Genomic DNA, 14,370 nt, shown 5'->3' on the forward strand with positions numbered 1-14,370 from the left:
ACAAGGAAAGGACTGCTTAGAAGAAAGAGAAGAAGACAAAACAGGAATATGTTTCATTTTTGCAAAAGAAATATGTGCCAATCATTGATGCCAAATCAGGTTCATATCATTCATAGCAGCATTATTACACAATGGTGAACTAGTACTGGAAATATCATTAGAACTAGAAAGGGAAACAAGCTTGCAAGGTGCAACTACATCCTTAGGACTTGAAATGGAAACAGTGCTACATGAATTTGAAGCAGAAGAAATCGAAGAATCTGATGGTTGCACCCAAGTGAACTTGTACAGGCCATCCTCCTCTTTACCAAGATCCAGAGGCATCTTCAGAGAAGGGGCCTGTAACATGTGCAACAAACAAGAAGTAGCAGTGAACAACACTATGCAATGTAGTTGTTTTATTAGTTTATGAACAGAAATTAAATTGTGTTGGAATGAAGGGACAAACAACACATTATGAAGTGTGATTGAAGGAGTTAGAGCAAATGAACCGGTGGAGGTCACCTTCACTTTGTATCCATTAGGAAGGGTAACAAGGTAGGGGATAGTTAAAGGTGTAATATCAAAGAGTAATTCTTTATTAGAAGTCATGTGATCAGAAGCTCCTGAATCTATTATCCAGGAGACAGAATGAATCTGAGTAAGCAAGCAAAGTTTAGAATAAGAAACTGGACTTTTAGTTAATAGAGTACCAGCAAAATTGGGAGAGCACATGAGATTGGCTTGAGCATTGGAAGCATCTCTCACTTGAGAGTGTTGTAACAGATTGATCAGTTGATCATACTGCTGCTTGCTCAGACCTGGGATAATTGACCCCTGACCATCAACGTTGGAAACATGATTGGTTGATTCATCTAAAATCCCAGCAGATTCGCCCTCAGAATTAGTTTGTGCTGCAGTAGATACATGAGCTGCAGCCTTCTTACCCTTGTTAAACTTTGGACTTTGTGGATACCTATGTAGTTTATAGCACTCGTCAACCAAATGTCCAAATTTCTTGCAGTATTTATAGAATAAAGGTGCTCTATTCTGATCAAACTTAATTCTTGGCACATATGGTTTGGGAGAGGTAGAATTGGGAGTTGTACTAGGAGTTGTATTAGGATTGAAACCAAAACCAAAAGCAGGGCTACTTTGTGTACTAACATTGAAAGACATAGAGTCAGGATTGAATTGAGAGTGGGACTAGACTTGTCTCTGCTTTTCATCATTAAGAAGAATGTTATAAGCACTGTCAAGCCTAGGAGGAGGTTGCATCATAAGAAGATTACTCCTCACCCCCATATATGTTTCATTTAACCCCATGAGGAACTGAAAAAGCTTATTTTCCTCATCCTCTTGCAAAGTACCAGGTTTTGCAGCACAAGTACACCTTTGTCCATGGTTAGTACACACCACTCCCAACTCATCCCATAACCTCTTCAGTTTATTGAAGTATGAAGCTATGTCTAATGCTTCTTGGGAAGTGTAGGCAAGTTCCCTTTTTAGTTCAAATATTTTGGTTCTATTTGCAGTCCCATACCTAGTTTGCAACTGTACCCAAATACTTTGAGCAGTTTCAGAGTACTGTACGCTTTCCAGCTATCTCAGGGGATAATGATGCTGTCAACCATGATATTACCATGTTGTTGCACCTATCCCACAATTTTTGTTCAGCCCCAATCGTAGCAGGTCGAAGACATATACCATCAACAAAAGCTATTTTGTTTTTAGCAGATAAGGCAACTATCATTTTTCTCCTCCAACCCCCAAAACCAGTACCCGAAAAAGGAGCAGGAACTAATGAAATCCTAGGAATATCAGATGAATGTACAAAAAGGGGACTTGAGGGATCAGGGGACAAAGTATCAGTAGAACCCATGGCTATCACACAGTGTCGATAAAATGACAAGTACAAAGAATATATTTGCAACCAAATCTCAACACAAAAATTACATGCAACAGTCCTAAACACAAGGAGAAGAACGAATTTACCCAACTTCTTCGCTACCGGAGAAGAACGGCCTTCAGATAGCAGAAACCATAGCTAACCCTAGCTTCAATAGCCGAACAACTCAGAATGTGAAGGTTCCTTCAAGTTTCAACCAAGACAACGAAAAAATTACCCTTACGCTGGTCTAGAGCAGAGATCGACGAAAAATTACACTTTTTTGAAGAGAAAACCTTCGATTTTATCGAACAATCGGAGACCAAGAGAAATCAGAAAACTCAACCAAAAATTGACCGGGTTAGAATCGGAAGAGATGCACCAGGATCACTGCTCTGATACCATGAAAATATTATGACATGAATGGAAGATGAGAAAATTTGTTTAGGGTTTTCACTTTTGTGTTTGAGGGAGAAGCCACATTTCTGTATATCTGTGTAAGAGAAAAATGACCCGATGTGTCTTACAAGGTGCAGTTCAATCTATTTATATCTTGGGCCTTGACCCACTATCCTGAAGACTAATGTTAAATCTTACAAAAATAGCCAAACTATAAAATGGCCCACATGTACAAATTAAATAAACATTTACAGTACTAAACACACTATAATACTATTTATGCTTTGGCTTAGAGGCTAAATACTCCATTAGCTCAACAGCAACAGTGGTATAGAGTCACCATTTCCCTTCTTCCACTACAAAAATTTAATTTTGTGCACCTATACTACCATGTTGTAATCCACTTGTAGGCATATCAAATGTAGTATATTCTCGATCCACTTACTAAATTTTTTGGAGTAGCACCATTTTCTAAATAACATGTGAAGTGCAAAAGGATGAGAGGCCATAGCCCTGGCAAGAGAGCTTGTTACATTAGACTGCCCTAGGAAAGGATTTAGGGCACAAAATAGAGACAGTTGCAATTTCAAAATATCTTGCAGCCGAAAAAGAGAGGGTAAAAATCCTTACCAGAATTCCCATAGATTCAATGGAGGGCTATATAAAAACAATAAAACTAAGAAGTGAGTCATGTAAGAAGCAGTGGTAATTAAACAAAGAAAAGAAAGCAGAAAACTCATACTAATTGGGAAATAGAGAATTCAGCCGAGAAAACTTGGAACCAAACTAAAACATCACAAAGAAATCAAATTCAAGGATGATGATCAGAATAGTTTCTAGAATGGACTATTGGAGTGTGGCAGTAGCAAAAGATAAATTAGAAGTGGAATACACGTGTTAAGAGATGAATAGGATGAAGAAACTCAATCACCAATTTACCCTAAAAATTAGATAAATTAAATTGTGTGAGTCAAGGTTATAATAGACAAACACCATATACTCATCTAATGAGATGGCCAACTACACTGTACTCACATGGAATCTTGGGCTATAAAGGAAAAGTTAGGTTTAGGATTCAATAGAATTATAATCACCTTAGGTTTAGGATTTTCTTACCTAGGATTCAATAGAATTTTAATCACTTTAGGTTTAGGATTCCCTTAACAATTAATGTTACTTATGTTGATTTTCTAGAATTTTAAAACCAAAACTATTTACAATAAAAAGAGGAGCTAAATAGTTTTATAAAACGAATTATTTCATGAATAGTCATTCAACTTTTACTTTATTATATTAAAGTAACTAAATTATTTTCTGTAACAAAAAAAAATGTTAGTACTCAACTTTGCTTAAATATCATAGAAATTAAATGTCTCAATTATTTTCGCTTAGTAATAATCTATGATACTTAGATAAAGTTGAGTAACTTTTTGGTTACAAAAATAGTTTAGTGATTTGGTGCAAATAAATAGAAATTCAGTGACCATCCATAAAATACACAATAAAAGTACAATATTCCACATTCTTTATCATTAACTCTTGACAGTGAAGGTAAATTTGCTTTTGATTTGAGATAAAAATGCTGACCTTTAGTCTGCTCTCAAAGTTATGTAATTATATATTTGTTTTCTCTCTTTCCCAATCATGTACGTATTTCCCAAATCATAGTAATACTTCTTTTTCTTTTTTTTTCTTCAATAGATAAGGGAGAGATGTTCTTATGCGATATTCTTTTGCAAAATGATCATTTCACATCTAGGACGATCAAGGTGATGCAATATTGATTAATTAAAACGATCCAAAAGTATTGTCCGAGAGAGATTATTATTCATAAACATCCCGATTCCCGACAATAAAATATAGAATCAAACATTACTATGGTTGTTATGCTTTGCTATGATTTTCCCAAGTGACAATAAAGGCTAGCTGTTGACACCAAGGAATATGGAAATAAACATAAATTAAAACAAAGGCACATATTCAACAGAAATTCCAAGCAATTGCTAATAATCCATCACTTTAGCTGGTAATAAACTCAGTTCATAATTCTCATGTAGTAACTTTAATAAAAGCACCAAATGGTCTAATATGAAAAAATCATGAACATCGAATATACATATATAAAACATATATAATATAGACGATCATGAAAATTTATTGGAGTAATATTTAGTACTACTGTTCGTACCATCAATAGATGTCCTTAACCGGAGATCTGACGAGGCTGAGCTCTAATTATGAATGGAGTCGTCTTTGGTGGAGAAAGTTTTACCTCAAAAGTGCGATTTTTAAGTGCAAATCCAGATTAATCAAGCCCCAAAAGGGATACCAGACAACGGATAAAAAATTAAAAATATATGGTAATTGTGATTATCACGTCCGGTTATGTTAGCTGCCATGGACAAAGATCTGAAGCTCAGATAGAAGATGAACTGAAGCAGTAAAGAAGAGAAGGAAGGGAACATTGTTCCATTGAAATTTTTAAAGAAAATAACTGTTGTACATTTAAGCTAAGAGAAGAAGATATTTATATATTCTTCTGACTACTAACTAACTACCTTACCTACTAACTAACCAACTTAGTTAGTGAACACAATAATAGTTAACTACAGTTAATATCAGCTTGTCTACTTAATCCTTCAACACTCCCCCTCAAGCTGATGATTGATACACATTCTTCAACGCAAAATTGGTTAACAGATGCTCATGTTGAGCTTTTCCAAGACTCTTAGTTAGTAGGTTTGCCAATTGATCTTCATTATGTACATATTCAGTCTTCAACATTCCTTCACATAGCTTTTCCCTCACAAAGTGACAATCAATGTCAATGTGTTTTGTTCTCTCATGAAAGATTGGATTTGCAGCAATCGATTGCTGCCTTGCTGTCATATACTAACTTCATAGGGAAACAGACTTTGATTCCTAGTTCTGCATATAACCCTATCAACCAAGTAACATCTGCTGCACAAGAGGCCATACTCCTGAACTCTGCTTCAGCTGAGCTTCTGGAGACAGGGCTTTGCTTCTTGGACTTCCAAAATACTAGAGCATTTCCAAACTTTACCAGATAGCCAGTTAATGATCTTCTTGTTTCCACACAAGCTCCCCAATCAGAATCACAGTAGGCAGTCAGATTCTTTGTGTCTTCTGCAGGCATAAACAGTCCAAGACCAGGTGCTTGCTTTATATACCACACTACTCTTGATGCAGCCTCCATATGGGAAATTCCAGGACAATGCATAAATTGACTTAAGACCTGTACTACAAATGAGATGTCAGGTCTGGTCATAGTTAGGTATAGTAATTTCCCAACTAGTCTTTGATAGACACCAGGATCTCTTAGTACTTCATCAGCAATAGCATTTCCTCTGTTGAAGGATAGATCATATTCTACAGTAGTCAGATTCTGGTTGATCTCCATAGGTGTATTAACTGGCTTTGCTCCACTAAGACCTATTTCAGAAATCAGCTCTAGAACATATTTCCTCTGACTCATTAGGATCCCCTTGTTAGACCTTGCAAATTCAATACCTAGAAAGAACTTTAGTTCTCCGAGATCCTTCATTTTGAACCTGCTTTAAAGATCTAGCCTTGTGTCACATAGCAACTTGTGATTGCTGCCAGTAGTTAAGAGATCATCTACATATACAAGTATGATCACAATATCATCCCCAACTCTCCTGACAAATAGTGAGTAATCATAGTGACTCTGCTGAAATCCCATATGTACAAGTGCTTCTGTAAGCTTTAGATTCCACTGCCTAGGTGCTTGCTTGAGGCCATACAAGGACTTTTGAAGTTTGCAGACCTTCCGAGACTCCCCCTGTCTAGAAAACCCTTCAGGAAACACCATATATACCTCTTCATCTAAATCACCATTAAGAAATGCATTATGGACATCCATTTGATAAATGTACCACTGTTTTGAGAGCAACAACAACAACAGATCTCACAGTGACCATCTTGACCACTGGTGAGAAAGTTTCTCCATAGTCTAGGCCCTCTTTTTGACTGTACCCCTTAGCTACCAGTCGAGCATTGAATCTCTCAACTTCACCTGTAGCCTTTTACTTGATCCTGAACACCCACCTACAACCAATAGGTGTCTTTCCAGGAGGTAGGTCTACAACAGACCAAGTATTGTTATCTTCCAAGGCCTGTAGCTCAAGTTTCATAGCTTCTATCCACTTAGGATCAGATGCAGCCTCCTTGAAGTTGGATGGTTCTCAGACTGCTGAATAAATTGAGATTGCCTGTCTGTAAGTGGGGGAGTGATTGTAGTTAACATGTGCAGAGATAGGGAAGTTGCACTTAGTACCTTTAGTCTTTGTTACATAGTCCTGTAGCCAAATAAGAGGCTTGCTTGGTCTGGAAGATCTTCTACAGCCTACGAAAGGTTCATCACTGACTGTATCAGCAGCAGTGACTTCAGCAGGAGGTGAAGGAACATTAAGAACAACATTTGGCTCAAAGTTGTGAAGTTGTTGTATATGTTCCTCCAGATCAGAAGTTTGTTGTGGTTCAACATCTGAGAAATGGTTAGCCTCTGAATTCAAGGAATGTGATGGCAAAGGAGCTGGTGCAGCAGTACCAACTGTAGAGCTTTCATGAACCACTGGGGAGAGTAAATCCAACACGGGAAATATAGGATTGCCATATGACTTCACATGTTTGAAGGGGAAGACATCTTCCTTGAATATGACATTTTTGCTTACCAGAAATGTTTTGGAGTGTAGTTCATACAGAAGGTAACCCTTTTGTGTTGAAGAGTACCCCATAAGCACAGCAGGAACAGCTTTGGGTGAGAACTTGTCTAGTACTCTAGGAGTTGCAACATAACAAAGGCAACCAAAGACTCTCAAGTGAGACAAAGAAGGAGAGTGCAAATAAAGCATCTCAAATGGTGATTTGTAGTCAATCACTTTGGAAGTAAGTCTATTCAGTATGTAAGCAACTGTAGTGACACACTCACCCCAAAACTTTAAAGGAACAGAAGCTTGAAATCTGAGTGCCCTCGCTATATTAAGAATAGTTCTATGTTTCCTTTCTACCACTCCATTTTGTTGGGGTGTATACACACATGAGCTTTCATGCACAATACCAAGACTAGACAACAAATTTTTGAAATCAGTACTAAAAAACTCACTTCCATTGTCAGTTCTCAAGACCTTAACTGTGGTAGAGAATACATTGTGAACCTGAACAAGAAAATTCTTTAGAACAACATAGGCTTCAGACTTAGAGGTTAATAGGAATATCCAAGTATATCTACTATAGTCATCTACTATAGTAACAAAAAATCTTTTTCCATCATGAGTAGGACATATGTATGGTCCCCAAATATAACAATGGATCAATTCAAACATGGATTAAGTTGCAGTACTGCTAAGCTGAAAAGGAAGCTTACTTTGCTTGGCTAGTGGCCATACAGTACAGTGTTGACTGTCACTAGTAGTCAACTTATTTAACTTGTCTACTCTTCTTATTACATCTAAGGGAACATGTCCCAATCTCCTGTGCCATAAGCAGCTTGAGCCTGCAAGAGAGGGAGTAGTAACTGCAGATGCACTCTTATTTGTCATTTGAACTAAGAATTGTTCTGAAACACCTCCTTTAAAAACATAAAGTTCATGTTCCTCTCTACCAATCCCCTTCACCTGACTGCTGTAAAGATCCTGAAAAATACAAAAGTCAGGAAAGAAGCCTACCATACTCTTTAGTTCCTTGGTGAGTTGTGAAACTGAGAGTAAATTGAACTTAAAGTCTGGAATGTAGAGCACATTAGAAATCTTCTGATTGTGCAACACAGATGTACTGCCTGTGTGTAAGAGTTGCATTGCATTACCATTAGGAAGATGAACTATATTTTTCTCTATTGTAGGGAGTGACTTATGTGTTTCTAGTAACTCAAGTCTAGATGTCATGTGATTTGAGGCTCTAGTATCAATTATCCAATCACTATTGATACACTGATACACATATGCATTCACATGAGTTAGAATACCTGCAGCAGCTATTTTGCTAGATGAGCCAGAACCTTCTGCACTTCATTTGGAAAGCATTTGAACAATCTGCTGGTATTGCTCCTGAGTAAAGAATGGTTGTGTCTGTGTCATTTGTGGTGTTATAGAATTAGCTGAAGTGAATTCCTTTTGATAATGAGATCCAGTGTTCAGTTGACTTTCACAGCTGATGTGCTCTTCCTCTGCTGCAAACTTTGGATTACCTGCAAAATTAGCATAAAGTCCAGGTGCACTTCCTTTTCTGTTAGACTTAAAATCAGGTGGGTAGCCTATTAGCTTGAACAAAATTCTCTTTGGTATGCCCTTTGTAATGACAGTAATCACACTGAACATTATTCTTTCTTTGTCTATAACCTCCACTTGTGATGTTTGGACCTTTGTTCCCATACAGGGCAGTGCTCTCTAGACCTTCTGCAAGCTGTGTAACCTGGGCCATGCTTGCCAGATTTCTTTGACTCTCTTGATCAACAATGAGAGAATAAGCCTTGTTAATAGTAGGTATTGGATTCATCATCATGATTTGACATCTGGATTGTGCATAGGAATCATTTATGCCAGTAAGAAACTGCAGCAGTCTCTGAGCCTCAAAGAGCTGAGCATATAGCTTGGACTCAGGACATGGACACCCTGGGCAAGGCATTAGAGCATCAAACTCATCCCATAAATCTCTCAGTTTTGAGAAGTAATCTGATACAGTCATGGTTCCTTGAGTCAAATTGTGCATTTCTCTATGAAGGAACAATACTCTAGAGCCATTCACTTTATCGAACCTTTCTTTTAGATCTTCCCACACCTTATGAGCACTAGATGCATATATCACACTACTCAACAAACTAGGTCTCACAACATTCATTATCCATGACAACACAACATCATTAACCTTTTCCCATAGATCATGAAGTTCTGGTTCGAACTTAGACTTTGGAAACCTTCCATCAACAAAACCTAACTTACATTTACCTAACAAACCAATTCTCATAGCACGACTCCACAAGGCATAGTTATCAGATCCAGTCAATTGAATAGAGACTAGAGAACTACCTGGTGTGTCAGTTGGTTGTAGGTACAGTGGGTGATTGTGATAGAAGGAAATGACTAAACAGAACCAGCTAGAGCAGAGTTTCCAAAAGTGTTAGTAGCTGATGTACGAGCTGTTGTATTATTTTCTTCAGTGCCAATCGCCATTGTAGACTTCACTTTGAATTGAAAAATACAAACCCTAGCTTCGATTTTATGATTACTCTAAGACAATTCTGCACCTAATTTTTGCAAAAATTAAAGTAATCTAGAAGCAGAGAGTAGAGATCAAAAGAGAGAATTGAGACGACGACAACCTAGATCATTGCCGGTGGCTCTGATACCATGTTAGCTGCCATGGACAAATATCTGAAGCTCAGATAGAAGATGAGCTGCAGTAGTAAAGAAGAGAAGGAAGGGAACACTGTTCCATTGAATTTTTGAAAGAAAAATAACTGTTGTACATTTAAGCTAAGAGAAGAAGATATTTATATATTCTTTTGACTACTAACTAACTACCTTACCAACTAACTAACCAACTTAGTTAGTGACTACAATAATAGTTAACTACAGTTAATTATCAGCTTGTCTACTTAATCCTTCAACAAATTATATGGTAAAATAAATTTGGAGATGTTCTACATTAACTGTGATTATCTTCTTCTTTTTTCTTCTTATTAACGTTGCAATTTTATTAAAAGCATAAAATGGAGTTTAAACAGTATTATTACAAACAGGGACTCGTCGGTTTGATACAGTTCCTACCAAGTATTTAATGAAAGTAATCTTTTCTTTTTAGTTTTCCACCCGGTGTCTGGTACCCGCATTGGAGCCCGACTATATCTGAATTCGCGCCGCGTAGGGCCCCATTCGGGGGGAAGCGCTCCCTACCAAGTATTTTTTCATACCTAGGGCGGCTCGAACTCAAGACCTCTGGTTAAAGGAAGAGCAGTCCCATCTACTACACCACATCCTTTGGTGGTGAAAGTAATCAAAGCATGTAAAGGGGAAAGATCCCAAAAGGCCTGCTTGGGGAAAGATTCCAAATTGACTGTGAATATCACTGAGTTTTCAGGATTTACATAACTACTTGGGGAATATTTTGTTAATTTTCTTTTATTTCTTATTGTTTTCATGGGTATGTATATATATATATATATATATATATATATATATATATATATATATATATGATGTATTCTCTTGTATTTTAATAGTTAATGTTATAACATTCAATGTGGTCAATTTTTGAATTTGAATTGAATATTTTTAGAAAATATAAAAACTATAACCCCTATTTCAAAAAGATAAATATACAGGTCCAACTAATTATATAGATAATATCCCACATATTACTTTGGTAAATATATTTATCGTGCAGGTATTTAATTGTCATGAGGAACGGGTGGAATATGGGTGAATTTGTATTGTACGGTGGGATCGGGCTGCACGTCGCAACATGTGCAATAAGGGAGGTATGATATGGTGAAATAAGGGGGAACAATGTTACTGATATTGATATATGGTGGGTTAGGTGTCACGCCCCAACCTTGGGAAGCACGGCTGGCACCCGGTGCCGCTCTGGCTAGAGCAAACCACTTTGTAATTCATTCATTCGTTTTGTAACTATCATGGGCCAACATGGCCACAACTCGTAATGTACAATTGTAACGGGGCAAATGTTATATTAATGAACCATCGTTCATAAAACATGAATACATATGGGCCGTCAAGGCCTAAACATACTGTACAAAATGAACTTTTGTGTGTCTACAAAGCCTCTAAGATTATTTGACATCAAATGGGACAGGGTACCGACTGACCCATAAGTATGTAGCAAAACTCTGACACGATGACTCATAGACTCAGCTACACTCCAAATGAGGTGGAGTCTTACCGATCCTTCGCTGAATGCCGATCTCGTCTACTATGAGGCTCGTCAAACTGATTGTCCATACCTGCAGGCATGAAACACAGTGTCCCCAACAAAAGGACGTCTGTACGAATAATGTATTGAGTATGTAAGGCGGAACTGAAACATAACAATAAGTCAACACTTAAAGACGTATAAGAATCAACCTGAATCTCTGAAGTGTCAGCATATATGCATACTTATTATACTTACATATATATAATACTTCTCTTTGATACTATTATCCATATCGTATGATGCATGACTGCCCAACTGATCAGTGGTAACTGCCCAACCGACCGTCGCACGGTGGTAAATGTATGACTGCCCAACCGGTGGTAAATAATGGTACATAACTGCAAAACCGATGGTAACTGCACGACCGGCCGCAGCCCGATGGTAAATGCATGACTTCCCGGCCGGTCGTAGCTTAGTGGTAAATATGTAACTACCCGACCGGCCGTAGCGCGATGATAAATGCATGACTGCCCGATCGACCGTAGCTTGGTGCTAAATGCATATGCATGAAGATGCATGTATTACTGTATTATGAACATTAATATCTTTATCAAATACCTTAACAGAGCACTAGATACGTACTTAGACATGCTTGAATACCACTTTATGGAATGAATAACATAGACATCCTTAACTACTAAGAGTAGAATCACTTATAAAATATCATTACTGTGATGACCCAAAGGGGTCATCACTTGTTTTCTTATTCATTCTGTGCTTCCGGTGCCTTGAAAACCTTATTTAGGGTTGCCTCGATTTGCGTGCACAGTCCGGGCGCGTAGCCAGAAAGCTTAAATATGAAATTCCGTGAAAAATGCTAAGTTTTGATATTAAAATGAATAAATTTGACTCTGGTAAACATTTTGGGTAAACGGACCCGGACCCGTGATTTGACGGTCCCGGAGGGTCCGTAGAAAAATATGGTACTCGGGCGTATGCCCGGAATCAAATTCCGAGGTCCCAAGCCCGAGAAATGAATTTTTGAGTAAAATTATTTTTCTGAAATTGTTAAGGAAAATTGAAATGAAAATCGATTAGAACGTGTTGGTATCGGGCCCGTATTTTGGTTCCGGCGCCCGGTACAGGTCTTATATGTGATTTAAGATATTTCTGTGAAAATTGGTTGAAATCGAACGTCGTTTGACGTGTTTCGGACTATAAGTTCTAAATTTGAAAATTTATGAAGTTTGAAGAAAAACTATTAGTTTTGAGGCTTAATTCATTGTTTTTGATGTTATTTTGGCGATTTGATCGCACGGTTGAGTTCGTAGGATGTTGTTGAGTCAGTGTGTGTGATTGGTTAGGAGCCCCGGGGGCTCGGGAGTGTTTTCGGAGGTGTTCGGGGTGGTTTTGAACTTAGAAAAAGTTGCAGAAAAATAGGCTCCAGCTGTTGCAGAAAAACCTTCTTCGCGATCGCGGAGCATCACCCGCGTTCGCGATGCCTTTGATTTTCTTCCTTAGCGATCGCGTATCTCTTCACGCGTTCGCATAAGCCAAGCTTGGGACCCCAGTAATTTCATCTTCGCGTTCGCATTCACATGTTCGCGAACGTAGCCTTGTAGCCTTCTTCATCGCGTTCGCGTGGGCCTTCACGCGTTCGCATAGACCTAAATCCTGGACCCCAGCCTTTTCTCTTCGCGTTCGCGTCCTCCCCAATCGCGAACACGATGCTCAGTTAGGTCAACCCTTCGCGAACGCGGCTCCCTTCCCGCGAACGCGAAGGGCAAATTTTGCCCAGTTAAATGTTAATTTTCAGAAATAGTAGCTACGGGATTCCTTCAAAAATGCACGAACTCCCTTCTTCTCCAAGCACTTAGACGTCCATTGAAGCCTCCTTTATTCAAGACCACTTGGGTTAGTAAATTCCAACTTGTTTTCTTCATTTTCCATCATTATTAATCAAACTCCAAGGCTTAAATCATGTAATTTAAGGTGTAAATTGGGGGAAATGGGTAGAACTAGGGCTTTTCAATTTTCTTTGATTTAGACCTCGTTTTGGGGTCGAATTTGAAAACAAATTGTATATTCGGGCTCGTGGGGGAATGGGTGACATGGAATTGGTTCGAACCTCGGGTTTTGACCAAGCGGGCCCGGGGTCGATTTTGGAATTTTTGGGAGAAAGCTTAGAAATTCATATTTAGGCATTGGGTTTAGTTTGTTTAGCTATTATTAATATTGTAAAGTCATTATTTCATAGATTTGCCCGAGTTGGAGCCGAATTCGAGGGGTAAAGCTATACTAGAGGCTTGAGTTGAGTTTGGAGCATTCGAGGTAAGTGTTTGGTCTAACCCTAGCTTGAGGGAATATGAGTAGAGTCTTATGTGTTAATTGCTATTTGTCGAGTACGGTGTATAGGCATGGTGACGAGTATCTATACATTGGTGTCGAGCACGACCGTGAGTCCTAATTTGCTAAATTGTCGAATTGGTAATTCTTATTTATGAGGAACTGGTTGGAAATCTTTAACATTGAGCCACTAATTGTTGAGACTAAGTGTGGATTTAATTGTGTTAAGTAGAGATTGAATGAGTTTGGTTATAGCTGGATCCCCCTTGCCGGGATGGTTTATTATATTATCTTGTTCCATTGCCGGGATAGCTTATTATAACATCTTTCTCCCTTGCCGGGATTATATTGTATATTGTGCTGTATGAAATGGGATCGTGTGGTACGCCGACCACGAGATATTATGAAATGGGATCGAGTGGTACGCCTACCACGTGATATTATGAAATGGGATCGAGTGGTACGCCTACCACGTGATATTATGAAATGGGATCGAGTGGTACGCCTACCACGTGATATGATGAATTGGGATCGTGTTGCACGCCTGCAACGAGAGAAAATTGAAACAAGTGAAAGTGGTTTGTTTTCCCTTATTCTGTGTTAGAAGAGATCAGATGTAGTTTCTTTTGTTATCCCTGATATTCGGTTTTATCTGCTACCCCATAAGTATGTTCCCCCTCCCAGCTTTAATTGTTTACTTTCCGCTATTACTTTGTGGTACTTGTATATATATATATATATCTGCACAGGTTTATCTGGTAGTCTGGTCTAGCCTCGTCACTACTTCGCCGGGGTTAGGCTAGGCACTTACCAGCACATGGGGTCGGTTGTGCTGATGCTACACTCTG

At 38.3% G+C, this 14,370-nt stretch overlaps 2 protein-coding genes across 2 annotated transcripts; both read right to left on the reverse strand.

Annotated features, from left to right (window-relative positions):
* Positions 1 to 1,185: 1,185 nt before the first annotated feature.
* LOC109215613 lies at positions 1,186 to 1,861 on the reverse strand. The gene is made up of 2 exons (XM_019379712.1): positions 1,622 to 1,861; positions 1,186 to 1,533 (listed from the first exon to the last, which is right to left on the reverse strand). Exons 1-2 carry the CDS (start codon positions 1,859 to 1,861, stop codon positions 1,186 to 1,188), a joined length of 588 nt encoding a protein of 195 aa, XP_019235257.1.
* A 3,247-nt stretch (positions 1,862 to 5,108) lies between these two features.
* On the reverse strand, positions 5,109 to 5,831 carry LOC109215614 (uncharacterized mitochondrial protein AtMg00810-like). The gene has a single exon (XM_019379714.1). It carries the CDS (start codon positions 5,829 to 5,831, stop codon positions 5,109 to 5,111), a length of 723 nt encoding a protein of 240 aa, XP_019235259.1.
* Positions 5,832 to 14,370: the final 8,539 nt, after the last annotated feature.

Source organism: Nicotiana attenuata, unplaced genomic scaffold, assembly GCF_001879085.1.
Source record: "Nicotiana attenuata strain UT unplaced genomic scaffold, NIATTr2, whole genome shotgun sequence".
Lineage (NCBI taxonomy): Eukaryota > Viridiplantae > Streptophyta > Magnoliopsida > Solanales > Solanaceae > Nicotiana > Nicotiana attenuata.

Coding starts and splice junctions, on each gene's coding strand:
- LOC109215613 (XM_019379712.1), bottom strand. CDS start 1,861: ATGGGTTCTACTGATACTTTGTCCCCTGATCCCTCAAGTCCCCTTTTT. Junction 1,534..1,621: donor GGGATAGGTGCAACAACATG/GTAATATCATGG, acceptor ATTTGGGTACAG/TTGCAAACTAGGTATGGGAC.
- LOC109215614 (XM_019379714.1), bottom strand. CDS start 5,831: ATGAAGGATCTCGGAGAACTAAAGTTCTTTCTAGGTATTGAATTTGCA.